Source organism: Grampus griseus (assembly GCF_964374135.1).
Source record: "Grampus griseus genome assembly, chromosome: 4".
In the NCBI taxonomy this organism is placed as follows: domain Eukaryota; kingdom Metazoa; phylum Chordata; class Mammalia; order Artiodactyla; family Delphinidae; genus Grampus; species Grampus griseus.
In genome coordinates, this window is record NC_138997.1 from 142,586,964 (window position 1) to 142,600,490 (window position 13,527).

At 51.8% G+C, this 13,527-nt stretch overlaps 1 protein-coding gene across 2 annotated transcripts in view; it reads right to left on the reverse strand.

Moving 5' to 3' along the window:
• The window catches only part of FAM193A (family with sequence similarity 193 member A), a gene marked incomplete at its 5' end in the record, with an annotated part of 100,835 nt that overhangs the window by 61,419 nt on the left and 25,889 nt on the right, over positions 1-13,527 (reverse strand). The window contains 2 exons of one of the 2 annotated variants that reach the window (XM_082653546.1): positions 4,455-4,579; positions 10,233-10,467. In XM_082653546.1, the coding sequence (XP_082509672.1) occupies positions 4,455-4,579; positions 10,233-10,397 (290 nt within the window). Of the gene's footprint in view, positions 1-4,454; positions 4,580-10,232; positions 10,468-13,527 lie in introns of those variants that run through there. The other variant, XM_082653547.1, reaches the window with a different exon arrangement.

A 13,527-nucleotide genomic window follows, 5' to 3' on the forward strand; every position in this document is an offset into this window, starting at 1 on the left:
TACAAAATTTGGACCTGGTTTTCAAATCAAGTAAAACAGGAAATTCAGTTCAATAAAAAATATAATCATAGTTTCATTTACTCTGTGTATCTTGCTAAGAAAGATGGTAAGATGGCAGACGAGAAACTAAACAGAAAACAAAAGTCACAAATAGAGGTAAACACCTGGGCTTCTCAAGAGGAGGGTGGCAGGGGAGAGAAGGAGAGTGGGGGAGGGGTGCAGGCTCACAGGCAGGTTATCTTCAGACACCGTTCCTTTTCCTAATACCTAAACGTGTCAACATTTGAACCAAAGCAATGGTGATAAAGACCTCATAACACAGAATTTCAAAATCAAAGGCCACGTTTATAATCGCTGACGAGCACAAAGATGACGCGCGGGCTTAATAATCACTGCTGTTCACACGAAAGAACTGGAAGTGACCCGCTGGGATCAGTGATACCACACCAGACACGCCTTCTAACCACACACTAAGTTACACCTATGCGCTCACACTCAGACTCAGACACACATGCACTTACAGACACATGTTCTGAAATGGAGATGCTCCCATGTTAAGTGAGGAAAGGACTACGTCACCACGTGTAAAGATGCACATGTGTGGGAGGCGTGGACACTGGAAAAAATCTGGAAGCAGCACCCAGTTGTTTATGGTACCTACCTTACCCTACCTCTTCAGGGTTTCCTTTGCTTTCAGAATTGTATTGCAATGACAATCTAATAATTTTATAATGAAAATAAACAACAGCGATTTAAAAACAAGAACTTTTCCATGGGTGCAGACACCTTCCTTTCCACCCTGGTGACCACTGCACAAAGACGCACGTCGTGCGAATGGACTCATTCTTGCCGAAGCCGTCTACACTGGCTCCATCACTTCAAGGAGGGAGCACGCGGAAAACAAGGTCACTGAAAAGCTGTGCAGGAAAGCCCAGAGCCAGGAAAGGGCACGACGCGACCCACGTGGTGATGGGGCTGGCTCAGACACCGAGGCTGTCCCCAGGAAACAGAAGTCCTCAAGACCCAGAATCCAGGGCCTCTCGAGGCCCCCCTGGCTCCACCCAGCACGTGGGTGCCTCCAGGCCTGAGAGCACGGCAGCCCACGAGGCAGCGGTCTTCTCCTCAACCCCTGCCTCTGCAACCCTGCTTGTCACAAGCTGATTTCCACTCTTCGTGCAAACCCCACCTTGCCCGTTAGGCCACCCAGAAGACTGGGGTGGAGGCGGAGGGGACTCATGCTCTCCCCCGCTCCTGCCTGAGGTGAGAACCGCTCCCCTCCTGTCCTACGCGCAGACTCTACTTAGAGCCAGTGGAGGGCAAAGCAGCCGGGGGTCCTGGGACTTCTGTGGTGGGGCACTCAGAGCACAAGCTGTAGGCACAGGGCTGGAGTCCAGAGAGGAAACAGGGAGCTGCTAGACTGCAGAAAGTGTCCTCAGGGTCAACAGCATCAATGGGTCAGCAGACAGGTTACTACCTACATATTCACTCTGCAAACACATGACAGTTAACAGCTGGTAATATCTATTATGAATATTGTCTATGTGAAACAATAAGTGATAAGGAAAATGAGATAAAATCAGTTCAGGTACGTTTACTTACAAGCCTAATTAAACATTCCCCTAACAATGAATGTATCAATATACTTAAAATAAAGACCAAATTGGGCAATAGCTACTAAAACCACCACAACAAATAAGGAGAGACAACGGGGCTCCTGGTGTTGCCAGAGGGATGGAAGCAGACTCGGACAGAGCTTCTGGTTTCACACGAACTCTCAGGCAGCACAGACAGTGAGTGGCCTGCTGGAGGAACCAGACGCTGGCATCGCTACACGACAAACGGAGCTGGTTCCTTAATGGGTAAGTTGTGAGGGAAAGTGGATAGGGGTGGGGCCTGCATGTTAAAGCATCTCAAAAGGCAGGGAGAAAAAGGGGCCAGGAGTGGGGGTCAGTGTTTAACGGTGACACAGTCTCCATCTGGGGTGACATCCAAGTTTTGGAAATAGTGGTGACAGTTGCCCAATGTTATAAATGTAATTAATGCTACTGAATTGTACACTTTAAACTAGTGAACTATATGGTGTGTGAATTCTATCTCAATAAAGCTGTTAAAAAGCAGAGAGACATAACTTTCCTAAATTAAGTCAGTTCCTTGAATGAAGTCAACCTTTGGGTAGATCATTTGTATTTAAAAAAAGAGAAAAAAAAAACGACAGCAAATAAAAATCAGGCAAGACTATGGAAATGCACATGAGTAATAAGAGAATAAAGAACGGGGGACTTCCCTGGCGGTCCAGTGGTCTAAGACTCCACGCTTCCACTGCAGGGAGCACACGTTTGATCCCTGGTCGGGAAGCTAAGATCCCGCATGCCGGACAGTGTGGCCAAAAAAAACAAAAAGAGAGAGAATAAAGAAAGGGAATCACAGGATCGCTGTGCAAGACAACCAAGTGACAGCTCTGGGCGAGGCTCCTGGGCCCGGTGGGGCATGCAGACGGACTTGCTTCTAGGTGAGCACGCTGGGTTGGGGCTAAGGGATGTTCACCTGCTATCAATCCATTCAGCTTACATTTATTTTGTGTAGTTTTCTGTATCTGTATTTTACTTTATAATAAAGTTAAACAAAATGCAGGCCCAGAGACAAAGTGTCAGTGTTACGATACTCACAACTATGGATTTTGTGTGCCACGGACACAGTTATCACTTTAGGGGGTAGTGTTTGTATATAAGTTGTCACAAAATTTTTAGGAGTTGTTAACTAGGTATCTGTAAACTAGAAGTTCAAATCTGAATTGTTCTTGGGTCCAACAAAGGTGTCCCCTGGGGAACTTGAAGGAATGGCTCCTTCTGGTGCCCCAGACTCCTGGGGAACGCCCTGCTTGCCTTCTCCCCAGCTTCCATCCCCATCTCTATGCACCCTGTCCCTCACCCGCTCCTGGGAGCAACTCTGCAGCTTGGCCCCAGGATTAACACTGAAGACTCTAAACCACTGCTGATCTTTGGAGACTGACCACCATTCACAACGAACAAGATGAGAAATCCAGAGCCAGGGCACAGGAAAAAGTGGGGTTCTACAACACGTTTCAGGTTTCTGCCACCCACCCATGGTTTGATGAGAGGCCCATCAAACTCCCTGGCTCACCAGAAAAAGAAAAAACAAGGCTAAATACCCTGGAATGCTGCTATAAGGACCCCCACCCCCACCCCCCCCACGCACACACAAGATGCACGTCTTTTTATAAGAAGTGCTCTTGCTGGATTTGAGCATCGTAACTGGGCACAATCTCCATGAGGGTCGCTCACGTCTCATGGAGACATGGACACTCGTACAGGACACGCATGTCTCTGTGCACCCACCATGGAATGTAACGGCGCTGTCGGAGTGGTGCGGGAGCTGCTGGAAGCAGGGTGCGGGCCACACCAGTAACTCTTTGTCCTGACCACCTTGGCCCCAGTCCTCCTTCCCCAGCTGCTTTTAAGGTTATTCTTGCTCTGGAGGTAAGGGTGAGAAGTGGGAATAGCTAGGACCCCTCAAATAGGAGTTAGGAATACAGGAAACAAAGACTGGATTGAAACATGGATTTCAAGAGAAAAAAAAAATAGGTGACTATTGTGTAAGTTAACTACAACAATAATATATTGACGTAAAAATAATTCCCCTTCTTTGCGAATCTGGCCCAACCATATTTTGGTGTGGACCTTTAAACCAAGATGACTACAGTCTGTGCTGTTCTATGATGCGTCTACAGCCTGGGAATCTGTTCACAGGTGGTAAGCAGATGAGGAACAAAATGACCCGCTGCAGGGCTGAGGTAGCTCACACCTGGCTCTCTAGCACAGGGACAGCAGATCCAAGGAGGGGCCCAATTTGTCAAGCCACCTCGGAGCAAACACCCCCGGCTGCACTTTCCCCTTCCCCCTCACCAGGGCAAGCGACCTGAGGCTATACTTGGGACTCCGGGCTTGGCACACCTGATGAAGCCCCACGGAAGCTCTACAGCAGTAAGAAGAACCCAAGCCATGAGCCACGATGTGGAGCGAATGCTTGAGAGACCTGACAGCGTGTCTAATACCTCCCCTAGCGCCCCAGAGCCCCTTAACACCACCAGCCCTCCCCCGGCCCCCCAAGTGCCCCAGCACAGACCACACCACAGCCACCTGGCAAAGCCTGGGACTTGTCAAGTGAACTGCTATGTTTACCGCAGCTTTTCCTTATTCAGGAGAAATCTGTGATGCTAAACCTTAGTAGCAATGATACTGGGTTTATTATTTTAAAGTTCAATCGTATTACTCTTTGGGTTTTGAGCTTTCAACCAAACTGTATTTTCCCCTAAGCCCGGTAATTTTCTGGCAAGAACTGCCCCTGCAGTGGCATTCAGGTGCGCACCTGCTGCACCCCAGGGACAGGAGCACGCCGTCACGCCAGCAGGACACATGCAGGTGAAGACCGAGTACCTGATCTGCGACACCAGTGCCGGCAGGCTGCTCTGGAGAAGTGGCTCCGAAAAGACCAGATCTTCAAAGAGGTGCTTATTGTGCAGCTCCCACGTAACCTGGAACTTTTTCAAGTGTTCATTTTCCTAGTGAGATAGATACACAGAAGATACATCCAATCAAAGACTGAAAAATTCCCAGAAGGGTTTCTCCCCCCGCCCCCAAACCCACATCCTCTGTCCAGGCCCAGAACATTCTGCTCATGAGGGGCTGCTACTCCCTGTGCATCCAGCCTCCCTTCCAAATGACTCGACACAAAACAAAGGGGCGGCGAGATGCACACAATGAGGGGACAGAAGAGAGAAACCAGCGTACACGGCCAGCAGCCACTTCTCATAGCCATGCCTCCCAAACGTACTGCAAGCCCTACCTCTCAAACAACTTGAGTAAACGCACACAAATCCTCTGATGCCGAAGGACAAGCACTTCCGCACCTGTCTCGAGAAGTCTCCCGTTCTGACAGACACAGTAACTTCCCTGCTAGTGACAATGCGGGGAAGGTCAGCTCTTTCTTTCCCTGCTAAACATGGGCAACCTCATCAGTTACTTTCGACAACAACTTTTGAACATTTGGAAGCATTCTGGCCATCACAGCGAGTGACCTCCAGAGAGGACAGGGTGACCGGGGCAGACAGCGCCACGACCTCCCCACGTGCAGCGTTCATATTCAACAGCTCTGGCCGCAACCACGCGTGTGTGAACCCACACGTCCATCTGTCAGTCACACGTACACTACTCGTGGCGCATCACCTCGCACCTGGGGAAACATTCCTCACCTGAGTGACGGACGGTCTGGAGAGGCTTCACTGGGCATCACACTCCAGTCCCCTCTGAACAGGTGACGCATGCCGCCCCATGTACTGGTCTGTTCCTATTTACTGTGTAGCCCAACTGAGCTGAAATTATGACACCTGGAGACGTCAGGACACGATCTACACGTGGAGATCCCATTGCTCTGTGCCCTGATCACCAGTGGACGGAGGGGCTGAACGAGCAACTCAGGGTGAGCACACACCTGCAAGACGCTGCTGAGCACGTGTGCTCCTGCCCTACCATGCACGCACACCTGCTCTCGAGTTGCACGCAGCCCTCTGCCTGTACTCGAGACCCGCACAGAGACTCGGCAGGGCACCTATGGCATCTGCAGGAGGGCATCTATGGCAACTGCAGGAGGGCATCTATGGTACCTGCAGGAGGGCATCTATGGCACCTGCAGGAGGGCACCTATGGCATCTGCAGGAGGGCATCTATGGCACCTGCAGGAGGGCATCTATGGCACCTGCAGGAGGGCGTCTATGGCATCTTCAGGAGGGCATCTATGGCACCTGCAGGAGGGCGTCTATGGCACCTGCAGGAGGGCGTCTATGGCATCTGCAGGAGGGCGTCTATGGCACCTGCAGGAGGGCATCTATGGCACCTGCAGGAGGGCATCTGTGGCACCTGCAGGGAGCCTCAAGCCCTTGACTCTGGCAACGTTCCCAGTGCCTGTCCTCACTGCACGTTTAACCGAAACACCAGTGCCTCCCAGGTCTAAGTTTTATCATTCTTGTTTCACACGCAGCATCTCTCGGAGCAATTACGATACAGGAAAGCTGGGTGGGGCAGAAGACCAGGGCCTGGGAACCGAAAAACTAGGCCCAAGGCCTGGAATGAGGCCTGATTACAAGCACATAATTTTAAGAACGTGCTTGTAATAATGACATAGCCACCGAGGCAGTGAGGAAAGGACATGTGTCACACACTTCAGCAGAGACCACTCTGCACAGGCGCTGTGCCAGCACGAGGACACAGAGACTAGCGCAGCAGGTCCCTGACTGCCGCGAGTCCCCAGGGGACAGAGGATTGGCGACGGTCTGATTTATGATTTGTCTCCATGACAAAGGAGCTAAGGCAGCAGCCAGACTAGGCCCTCAGCCAGATGACAGAGGGTCCAGGGAAGGCGTCCAGGAGAGCCGAGGGCCTGCCTGGTCTCCCCTGTCAATCTCTGGGACAGAGTCAACAGTCCCTGCCCGCCAGCCTGTGAGCAACCCTGGGCACTGAGTTACAATACTTGCAAGGGTGGGACCACAGCTCTGGATTTGGGCTCACATTAACTAAAGGTAATAAAGGTAAAGACCGATTTATGAGGAAGATGTCTGACATTTTTTATGAAATCTGAAATTATACTTCCAGGTGAGTCATGCAAGAGAAACAGCAGACCCCAAGCTCGTTTCACAACCTCAGATCAACTTGGGACGACAACACATGCTAGTAGTGCGAGTACTTCCCGTGGGCCACCCTGAACTTGGTGCTGCCGTGCCCCATTCACAGGCCAGAAACAGTGTGCAGAGGCTGAGCAACATGCCCTGGGCCTGGGGGCACGGGGTGTGCGGGGGGGGTGCTGCCACAGCTGCTACGAGAGACGAGACCCGGGGGTCGGCGGAGACTTGGTGCTGCCCCAGCCGCAGGCCAAAGAAAAAGCTCCCGGATGGCCTGAGCCTAGGCACTTCCACCCAAACCACTCTCACTTCTCACTTCACCTGCAGGGAGGCGCTTGGGGGTTGGAAGAAGAAAGAAGAAGTGTGTGCAGTCAAGTCCTACAGCACAGCTTGAGAAACAGCTGGAGATCCAAGATTCTTCTGGCCTTGTAAATGGAAATGCAGATTTCACAATTCTTACAGCCTGGGAAGGCATTTCCTAGGGGAACTGAGGCCTAACTTTGGTCCCAGCTTTATTTCAGTGTGTACAACATTAGAAAACCTGTGGCTGGTTTGATGCCCAGGACACGAGCACATTTCCCAGGAAAGGCATGTGTTTGAAGACACCTCTCTACGCCCTGACACGGTCCGTGGCCCTGCGGCGGCAGGAGGGCCGGAGGGGCTGTCTCCAGAGAGGCTAAGGGAGTGAGCACAGCGTGAGCTGGCAAGTGTGCACGGCGAGGGGGCTTGCCGCTTCAGGGACAACTGACCCCACTTGTGGCCAAGCCCAAAATCCGAGCTCTCAAGCAAACATCAGAACTTCGGAAAACTTACATCTGCCACTGTGGCCTTGAAGCTTCTCCACATTTAAAGATCTTTCTGAGGAGGGTCACAGGGATGGTGACAAAGGCCATTTTTTATATTGAATATCGTGTTGCCTAACATGACACTGAATATCTTCAGCAAGATCTGTGTAGCTCACTCGGTGAACCAGTGTTTTCAAAATGACCGACGTCTGATGCTAGAAAACGACCTGAAGCGTGAGCCACACCAGGGGACTGTGACGGAACAGAGCCGGCTCAGCTCAGTGACCCGGTTTCAGGTTCTACACTGCAGCTAGCCATTAAGAAGCACTGGGACTCCGGTGTATTCTCTCAAAGAAGAATTTCCACAACAAACTGAAAAGTCTATTAGACTATTCTTCCAAATACATATCTGTGGGAGGCCCAATTTTCTTCAAAAACTTCAACCAAAACAACCTATGAAGATACACGGAGCACAGAAGCAGATGTAAGAACACATATGTCCTCCGTTAAGCCACACTAAAGAGATGTGCAAACAGGTAAACGGTGCCCCTCTTCTTACCAAACGTTTTGTTTTGGAAAACAGTTTTTTTATTTAGAGATATGCTGTCTATGTTATGCAATGAGCTGTTATTTTAAAAGTGATTTAATGAATATCTTTAAATTTCTCCGTTTTAATTTCACCACAGTAAATATTGATAGATAATATCTGCACAAACAAATGCTATTTGGGGCTCTCCGTTTTTAAACGGAAAGGCGTCCAAGTCCAAAAATGCTGAGACTCTGAGACACGGACTTGGAAGTTAAGCTCACCTCGGCTCTGTCAACTCCTACCCTGCTCAGATCACGGGGTAGACCCGGAAAGACGCTGTTATAAATCTGTGAACTGTTCTCAATCCGGTTTGAACACCCCAAACACAAAAAGAGATTTTTGAGATAACTGGGACATTTTTCTGAGCGCACAGAAATCACCATCAATTTTCTCAGGTGTGACAACGGTACAGTGGTTACATGGGATGAAGTGAGCTCGCAGAGGGGATCTGCGTGTTGCCCGACTCACTGACTTCTAGGTTTGGGGGTTTTCACATCACATCAACAGCCCCCCACCCCTGCCAAGGTCACCCTAGGCACAGGCCCTTGCTGTCCCTCCTGTGGGCAGGGTCTCTCCTGCCCCCTCACAGAAGCTGTGATCATCTGTGGTCCCAGCATTATGTGCTGGACCTAGGCTGTACCTCCTTTCTCCCAGGACGAGAAGAAATCTTTGGAGGGAATGCTGGCTTCTGAGCACATGACTTTCTCAGGATTCCACCAGCTTTCGATTTGTTTTTCCCTCCAAGGCTTCTTGCCTTTCATGCCAACTCAGCAATGCGTTTTAAAAGGTTCTACCTTGATTTAGCCTGTGTTATCCAGAGTTCAGCTGTCTCCCCTGGAGGAAGGAAGGGTCCAGGTTACTGGTGTGGTGTCTCACTGGAAACCAAAGTGAGTATCTCCACGTGCAAAGCCAAGTGAAATAGATCACTGACCAAACAGCTGTATTCTGAGCTTACAGCTTATGCTCAATAAGCACGGTTCAAATTATTTTCCGGTAGCTGAGTAAGATGGCGTGCACTCTAACCAGCCGAGGAGGGTGAGGCTGAGCTGGCCCTGGCTGGCTGGGGGGCAGCAGCAGCTCTCCGCACCGCTCTGTGCACCAGGCTCAGGCCAGTGATGGCACAGGGGAAGCGGCAGGGGAGCTGGACTTCTGGAGGACGGGGAGACATTCAGTGAGCCAGGGGCGGGTGCTGCTTGGGACGCCCGGGGGTCAGCCCCTCAGGCTCGGTGCTGAAGAGGGTAACCGCCCGCCCATGCATTCACCCGCTCATTTTCTCACGGTGGGTGCTTCCCTCGAGGTTTTCGGGACTCACCTGCGGGAACGGCAATGCTCTACTGAAGTGGTGCCGCTCGAGGAGCTCTGTGAACCCCCCGAAACTACCTGCAAAATGGTTAATTTTTCTATCGAGGTCTATCAACTTTAGAGTCACATAAAGACCTTATGCTTAAAACCTTCGGAACCACTGGTTACTGCATTTGTTTCAAAATGCAGTTTTACCACTAAGAAAGCACCCAAAACCAGCCCAATGAACTCTCACTTAACAGTAAAATTTGAGTGATGATGAGAAACTCCACAGACTATTAGTAAGTCGAGAAAGCAAAGACGGCTTGTCCCTCTGTCCAGCCGGCAGGTGCGCCTGAGGCTGTCGAGGACCAGGCCCAGGAACTGAGTTTCTACCAGAGGCCTCCTTCCACCCCGCTGTGGTCATCTCCCTTCTGAGGCAGTCAGAGACCGCCCACAGGGGGTCAGCGTCTCACGTGGTTCTATGACCCTATCCTCAGTTCAGCGCTGGGCTGGTGAGTAGATCAGTAATGGTGAGCCGGGGGGCCGGACACAGGTGCCCTGCCGTCCCCCATGCTCTGCACTCCACCTGAGAACACAGCCCCCATCTGCAGAATTCACAGCACAGCCACTCCTCTGTCTCCTTCCTACTGTCACCCACTCCGGCCCTCACCTCACACGGTCCCCACACCGTGCCCCCAGGACCCAAGGTCCCCGAGCAGTATTTCCGCTTTCATCCAGCAGCCAAGTCCAGAGGGGAGAGAAAGAGGAGAGGAATCAGGCCCCCAGCCCCGCCTGCACATCTCGGAGGAGGGGAGGGGCGTGACGGGCCTCCAGACCCCCCGCTCCTGCCCCCCGTCCCGGGCAGGGGACATAGCCGACTCACCAGGGTGCCGAGGAAGGTGCTGATGGTGCGCGCCGCCTGGCACAGGGCACCGTACTCCTCGAGGAGCAGGGAGATGAACTGGTGCGCTTGCGGGGGGCCCTGCAGGGCGGACGGCGACTTCACCCTGGACGCGGCCGACAGCTGCCGCAGGAGCCGGACCTTCATCTCTAGCACGTACTCTCTGGCCTGCTGCTCCAGCCGCTGGTACAGCTGGTAGGGGTCCCGCTCGCAGAGCCTGCACAGGAGAGAGAGTCACCACTCGCCCGCAGGGGGACCCTGGGAGCCTGGGGGTGCCCACCTAACAACGACCGCCATCTTCTCACAGTCAGCCTGCTTGACAGAGGGGGAGCCCCCAGAGTCACTGGCCAAACAGCAGTGACCGGCGTCCACTGAGAGCTCGCTGTCAACCCCCAAGGCGACGCCGGGTCAGACGCGAAGCCACATGGCTGGGCGAGTCCCCGGACTCAGGCAGCCAGCAGGTAGCAGAGTGGGCACAGCGGAGCCGCGCGGGGGCGACAGAACTGCCAAGCCCGGGAGACCCCAGCACTCATCTCTGACCACTTATATGCGGACAGCGGAAAAGCCACGGCCCCCAGAGGTGACACCTGGCTGCAGCACGGGAGCGGGCTGCTCTTCCTTCTTCCTAGGAATTCAGTATCTGATCCAAATGGGCTGCTTCTACTATTTTCATAATCAAAAGAAACTTTACAGACAGTGTATCTCCTTTTAAATCATCCCACCAAAAGGTACTAAAGGCGGTAAGAGAAAATGTGTAAGCTGAAGGTCAGAGACAACAAGTCAATACACGCCCCATCAGGCCACACAGCAACGACCATCTTCACGAATTTCTTCCCTAACTTGGAGAGCATCAGCTTTTACAAACTTGTTCTATAGTAACTGGCATGACTATGTTTCAAGTGACCACTCGTTTCAGCTGTGCACTTCTGAGGAGCCTCCAGATGGAAACCTACATCCGATGAAGCGACAACTACAGCACCCGCCTGGAGCCCGTCACCAGGAGGAGCCGCTGGGACAACCACAGCACCCGCCTGGAGCCCGTCACCAGGAGGAGCCGCTGGGACAACCACAGCACCCGCCTGGAGCCCGTCACCAGGAGGAGCCGCTGTGACTTCCGCACCCACGCTGTACAATACATTAAGCTGTAGCTCCTGGATTTGGGTAGTGGATACTTTCACCTCTGGGCACCACGCTGGGTCAAAAGAGAAGACTGTAAGTTGTCACCTATTCCACTTTTAAGTGACCACACTACCTAGGTTGTAAAAGACAAGAGCCGAGTGAAAATGGAACTTGTGTAGCCTTACAAAAAACATGGCCAGAGAAACAGTAAGAACCGATGGGACTCCCACTGTGGTGAGTCTACTTCACACAGATATATTGACTTTCTAGCTTAGCATGACAATCATAATTTTAATTACCAGTATAGCAACTGTTCTCTGAAACAGAAGGTATTTCATCTCTTAAAGGAAAGTCACAGAAGACTCAAAATGACACAGGGACAATCGAACTTACAAGGAGACTGGATGCCTCCTTCTTGGTTCTCTTCGCCTGCTGGAATTAGACATGCGTTGCATTTTATTTCTTTGTCCATTTCTGTATCTTATAAATTTAATGACTTGACCACATGGTACTTTTGCAAGTAGACTTGTAAAAAGCGCTATGGCCAAGGGGCAGGAAGATGAAGATGCGTGGAAGCTCACCCAGCTGTGCGTTCAACAAGCACTGGGCCCAGGCGGCTGTGTCAAAGCCACAGCAGGAAGACGCCAGGAGAACAAACTCTCAGGCCGCTGGATGCTCGGAGCACACACACATACAGAGCGTAATTCCAGGTAGTGGCGGCAGTAACACGATAAAAAAGAAGGGAAGGGTTGATAAAGAATGATGCGGGAGGCCCCTCGGAGTTTAGGTCAGGTGGTCTCTTTGAGATGGTGACTCTGAAGTTTAAAGTGAAGGATGGAAGGGAGGAAAAAGAACCCTGAGCAAGGAAGAACATTCCAGACCGAGCGAAGAGAAGAAACCAGCAGGTCTGTGGAGGACGGCACGAGAGCCAGTGTGGCTGAACGCAGTGATGATGTGCAAAAATGGGGGGCGGTGGGAGGGGGAGGCAGAGCGGCAGGATGCCAAGGGCCACGGAAAGGGGCAAAGGAGAATCGCCGCCAGCTGTCAGGTCCTAGACACGGCCTTTACAGACGGCCCTTCCCGGTGTGTGCTGGCGTTCAGACAAGAGAAGGGTCCTTAGACATGGAGACGAGGAAAAGCGTAGGACGTGGAAAACATGTGGAAAACACGCGACATATATATAACCGGACCTCAAATGGCGGCGTGGAATGTTTCCATTCTTAACGGTGTGTTTCGTTACTAGAATACTGCTGTTTCCCAAACCTCTCTGCCGTTAACGTCCCATCTGAACAATCGTTTACTGAGCATTTCCTTCCAACCGTCTCTGATTTTACTCTGGCCTCTTCCGAAGCATTCACAAGCTGTGAAGCTCCGAGTGTGACATGCAGGTTATATGTGCGTTCCTAATATTCACTAGGAAACCTAACTTCTAAAAAAGGCACACACCACCCAGAGCCATTTCACGTAGTCAAACCCTAGACACACCGGCCGAATCACTAACTAGTTAATACAGCCCATAGCCAGCCACCACCCCCATCTCCAGGAGGAACTCTACAGTACAGCGAACAAGAGGTTACAGAACCCCAAAGGGGCTGCATTCAAAACATGAAAAAAGGACCAAAATGAGAATCAGTTCATGGAACGTCTCGCTCAAATTTACTGCTTTTATTGGGAACATCTCCAAACAGAGGAAACAAATGGTACAAACTCTAAAGGAAGAATAAAAATTACACCCACTTCAAACTCTGTGCTGTCACTGAGCACAAGGTCCCCGCCTGCGCGAGCGCCCTGCCGGGAGCCCCGCCCAGTGAGGAGCACCTGTGTGAACGGGCCTGTGACAAATGGCTCTCCATCCGCCACCGGACCTCACGGGGCCTGGGTTTCCTCATCTCCTAAGCGGCATAACTGCCTCTCCTCCGCGGGGCAATAGAGCAGGAGTGCCTGAGAAAGTGCTCAGCGCCATCGCGGGCACAGCAAGTGCCCAGAAGGAGTCTTACTGTCAGCCTCAACACTAAGGAAGGAGACAAGTACGTTCGCTTTCATTACACAGGTAATAAGCCTTCCATCAGAATGAGAATCTGAGAGTTCACCCAGCCCGTCTGCTGCAGGCCTGCCACGTGCCCGGGGCCGAGCTCGCGGGACAAGCTCTCCCAACCCC